The 5,049-nt window shown below is 34.8% G+C and overlaps 1 protein-coding gene across 1 annotated transcript; it reads right to left on the minus strand.

Moving 5' to 3' along the window:
• Window positions 1-1,343: 1,343 nt before the first annotated feature.
• Window positions 1,344-3,477, minus strand: LOC107755099 (uncharacterized). Its single transcript, XM_016571772.1, has 2 exons — window positions 3,396-3,477; window positions 1,344-2,473 (listed from the first exon to the last, which is right to left on the minus strand). Exon 2 carries the CDS (start codon window positions 2,464-2,466, stop codon window positions 1,582-1,584), a length of 885 nt encoding a protein of 294 aa, XP_016427258.1. The 5' UTR covers window positions 2,467-2,473; window positions 3,396-3,477; the 3' UTR covers window positions 1,344-1,581.
• Window positions 3,478-5,049: the final 1,572 nt, after the last annotated feature.

Here is a 5,049-nt window from a genome sequence, read left to right on the forward strand (position 1 = left end):
GAGAGAGAGAGAGAGAGAGAGAAATCATATGTATAATGGCAAAAATTAAAAAGTGTTTCATATAAGTATGTCATACTTTTTAACATTCTTGTGACTTGTGACTCTGGATTTCCAGGACTGACCTGCATGTTTTGTTCTCATCACAGACTTGAACTCAAAAGTAAAGTGTTTTTGCCACCTAGTGGACATAATGGACAATGAGCTGAGAAAACTGAATTATATGATAATATTTGTCATTTTAGATGTTTTCATATCCAAACTGACCCACTGTACATTTCATTAAGGACAGTCAATATGGAGGGATATGGTCAAGTTCTTAATGGGCATAACTTAATAGCTATTTAATTTAAATTATATTTATTATAATTATTAATTAATTGTATTAATACAATATTTAACCTGAAAAATTACACCTTTTTACTGTTTTATGAATCAGTGAATGAATGGATCAGTATTAAGGATTTCCATTTTCAATATTAGTAAGCAACAGAAACAACTGATATATTAACTGCGCTCGACATATAATGTCAGTGTTTGAAATGACTTCTTTTTGTGATCTGATGTGGTTTCATGTCACAGAATGAGGTAGAAATTATACTGTTTTATAGTATTATACTATACATCATTGATAAAGGCTATGTCGATTAGCAATGCATTATAAATGTACTTTATTCTCATAAAACCCATGGCTTAAAGAATAGATGAACCTTATGTAATTGCAGTCACATGTTTATTGTCTTCATGTTTCATCAGTTAAAACATCTCTATCTGCGTTTTATCAAGCTACAGCTACAGCCGGATAACTTATCCATATAAGGGAGTTATATTACTGAGCCCTACAAACAAGTACAAACCTGGTGTTCTTTATCATGTTTGGCAAATAAAGAAAATGTTTCTCTGAAAGAACATTTTTGTAGAACATTAACGTCCTTTGACAGTCACATGCCAGTTTATGTGATGAATTGCACTGCCTGTGGTTGTTTTCAGAGATGGTAACATCTTTTATTAATAAAAAGAATTCTTGTGGTACAATTTAGTTTTCTGTGCTACAAAACTTTCAACCTCTGTAGCACCAGTGCTATGTGCAAAAAAAGTTAACGTACAGCCCTGATTAATACCAAGAACCTTATAAAGATCTAATTCAGAAAAGCTAATACTGCTATTTAAGCCCTTTTGGAACTAAAACAAGACAAAAAAAATTTTTTTTAATTAATTTGTAGTATATAATCATATATAATCACTTTGAATTCCTTGGCAGTATGAGGGTATATTATCCTGAAATATGACTATATGATGAGAGGTTAGTGCATATTACTATGTCGCAAAGACAGGTACACAAATGTAAAAATCTCACCAAACATTTGCTGTGGTTAAAGAAGCCTTTATTTCATTGTGCATTAAAATGCAAAAGCCAAATGAAGTGAGTTTGATTGAGTGTGTTACAACAGTAAGTCAACATTATGTGTATTAAGTCACAAAGGGATTTTAAAGAGTGATTTTTAAGTCACGCATTACAATTTGGAATAATTGTGCTTATAGTTGCCATATAGTGGCACCAGTTAGATTATTTAAGCCACAGCACTATTGGTATGCTAGGTACATTTTCCAGCCCTTGTTGCCCTCATTCAGATTTTTGTCCACAAAGTTGACACCGGCTTTCTGATACACTGTCCAGGCATCAGGGTTGATCAGCAGAACCAGGTTTATGATCTGCGACTCACATCCTTCGTTCAGGTACCACGCGTAGACATCGTTTCCACTGGTTCCAGAGTTGAGATTAATGCTGAGCTTTTTGAAGTCTTCATTCTGAAGCCTTACATTTTCCTGGAAGTTGATGGATGCATTAAGAGCAGTGAGAGCCTTGCTCTTATCAGTTGTGCGGCGATACCAGAGGAAGACGTAGTTTCCACCAGCGTCACGATTAGTGTCTTCATCCACACGAGTGAAGCCCAGATCAAACTTTTGCTTGTCAGAAGAGAAGTCAACAGTTGCTGTGATCTCACAGATGTAGCTCGGCTTCTCTCTCTTCACCCACAGGTAGATGAACTTTCCTCCCGCATTACGGTTCAGATCACAGCCCAGTCTCTCCCAGCCATCTTTCAGAAGAGCAGGTTCTTCTTTGGCATCTTTGCTTACCTCGAGGCTTGTAATGGGAATGTCAGATTCAGTGCTGCCGTAGAAGTACCAAAGAAAGATGGTATTCCCACCAGCTCCTGCATTCAGATCCTTGTCCACCAGCTCATACCCAGCATCCGCCAGACCAGCTTTCATTTTGTCATTGAATGAAAACTGGATCCTGGTCACAGGTTTCAAGCCACACTCTTTCTTGTACCAAAGAAAGACCCGTTTTTTACCAGTTCCTTCATTGAGGTCAGAATTGATGAGCTGATAACCATTAGCTGCAAGTATTTCCTCCTCATCCTTAGAGGTGGAGACATTGAGCTTTGTTATTAGATGTGTTGCCATTTTTTTTCTTCGCGTAGGAAAAAAAAAGAGCAAAAAAAGGGAACTTTGTTTATTTATTGCTTGATTACACAATAAGAAAAATATATAAATTCTTTATTCACTGTATTCATTTCTGACGTGCATAGCATTTCAAATCTTTGTTATAAAAAAATGTTTTAGTGCTAATGTCACAAGCACTTCAGTACTTAATAGTAGTAGAGTAATATGTACTCTTCACATACATATTTTGGCACATTACATGTATTTGCATATATCTACTTCAAAGCATTTCAAGGTAGAAAATACATGTTAAATATTTGTTGTAATGAAATTTACATTTATCTGAAGTATATAGTGCCTCATATTGTTTCAAAGCAGCCTCACCTTAATAAACAGGAAAATAACAGTGTTGCAAAATAAATTGGTACCATTTGTTAAAATAAGTAACTGCATTAGCAGCATGAACTAACCATGATCAATATATTTTAAAGGATTGATTTATTATCTTTGTTAATGTTAGTTCAAAGTGCATTAATTAATGTTAACAAATACAATTTTTGATTTTAAAAAATTTACAATTTTATGTTGAAATTAATATTGACTAATATTAATAATTACTGTGGAAGTATCGGTCGTGGTTAGTTCATGTAAACTAATGTACTTAACTAATGTTAACAAATTAAACCTTATTGTAAAGCTCTGCCAATTAATCAGTTGCTGAAATTCTTACATTTCAGCTGTAAACAGCTCTACAGAAGACAATAGTGTAATTATTCAGCTCAATGTTAATTCAACTCAGTTCAATAACAGTGTCAATGCTGCCAAGTTAATCAATTATGAAACTAATTCAATTCAACTCTAAAGCAGCTCTACAGAAGGTAATAGTGTCATTATTCAGCTCAAGTCAGTTCAATGTTGATTCAGTTTAGATCAGTAGATTACCACCTTACCAGTAAATGCAGGACCTGTCTTGCTTGTTGTAGAAGACACAGATTTTGGCTGATGATAACAGAACAGATTTTTGAAGAGCTTTCATAGGACTCTCACTTATATATCATATAATCTGCTCCTCACCCTTGCTGTTATATCGTCATTAACCAACTTATTTCTCAACCTAGCACATGACCAACCTCTAACATTGAGATGTGGTTAAAGAAATGTCTGTTTTGTTCTGAGAGTGTAGGAATTTACAGAGCCTAAAAAAATTCCAAACAGGTTAGGTGTGATAAGTTTTTTTTTTTTTTTTTCCAGTGAAGATGCGGTTTTATTTCTTGTCTAGATTTGGTGTTTTTTGTTTTTTGTACAGTACTGATCTTGTTGAATTGTTTGGCAGTTTAAGAAAATAATGGGAACAAAGGAACATTCTTACTCATCCCTTTATTGTACTGAATAAGTAGACTGAACTCTCCATCATCACTGGCAAGGCAAACGTGGCCTTGGAAACATTACAGTATGTGTAACCACTAGGTTTTCCAAGGCCAAAGGTGATTTTAAAGTACAAAATCTGCTCTATCCCTGTGCTTGATTTATAATTGTCAAATTTTTTCTTGCTTTTTTATTATTATTTGTCTGTGCTCCAAGTTAACAGTTAACAGAATTTCATATGGCTTAAATTAAGGTGTATATTTAGACATTCTGTCAGTTGATTAGATTTTCCGTGATACACTGGCAATCCCATCTCTCCATTTATCCATATTTACCTCACCATAAAACCACATATATTTCATACAATGAACTGAATAATTCTGAACTGTTTCTTTTGATCTCACTCTATGTTGTTGTCAGGCCAGGGAAGACTTGCACAAAACCTTTAACAGCTCATACCAACTGGCCTCCATTACACTCATACCTAAACCTCTGTCCCATCCGGGTCACGGCCAGTGTTGGGGGTAACGCATTACAAGTAACGCGAGTTACGTAATCAGATTACTTTTTTCAAGTAACTAGTAAAGTAACGCATTACTTTTTAATTTACAAGAGAATATTGGAGTTACTTTTTCAAATAAGTAACGCAAGTTACTTTTTTTTTCCAATTTATTGATGCAGATTTAAAAAGTAACGCGAAAATAACGTAACGCATTACTTTCCATAAAAAGTAACTAAGTAACGTAATTAGTTACTTTTTATGGAGTAACGCAATATTGTAATGCATTACTTTTAAAAGTAACTTTCCCCAACACTGGTCACGGCACTCATGTGTCTGGTTTGCTCCAAACAGGACCTGACCCGGCAACAACCGACGTGGGAGATGGGCACACTAATGACGCTAAAGACCGTATAGCCTCTTAATGTCAGTCACTAGTCTGGTTTACATGTACAGCACTTACTCGCTGACCTCCATTGCATGAACATAAGGGATCATTTACATTTTTTCAATGGGAAATATTTTTTGGTTTTACATCTATAGACAGATGACATAGAGAAAGAAAGATTAAGAACAAGCCATTAGCCAACACCATTACAGTTTTGATGGAAGGCCTAAACAATGCAGTATACTGTCATCTGATCTGTCGCATGCTACTGTAACCAACGCTGAACACAGCAGGTTTCAGATGTTAAAAAAATATTATCCGGAATTCAGAGTTATTCATTTAATTCAGCAAA

The sequence above is a fragment of the Sinocyclocheilus rhinocerous genome, unplaced genomic scaffold (assembly GCF_001515625.1).
Source record: "Sinocyclocheilus rhinocerous isolate Xijiao unplaced genomic scaffold, SAMN03320098_v1.1 scaffold1063, whole genome shotgun sequence".
Classification (NCBI taxonomy): domain Eukaryota; kingdom Metazoa; phylum Chordata; class Actinopteri; order Cypriniformes; family Cyprinidae; genus Sinocyclocheilus; species Sinocyclocheilus rhinocerous.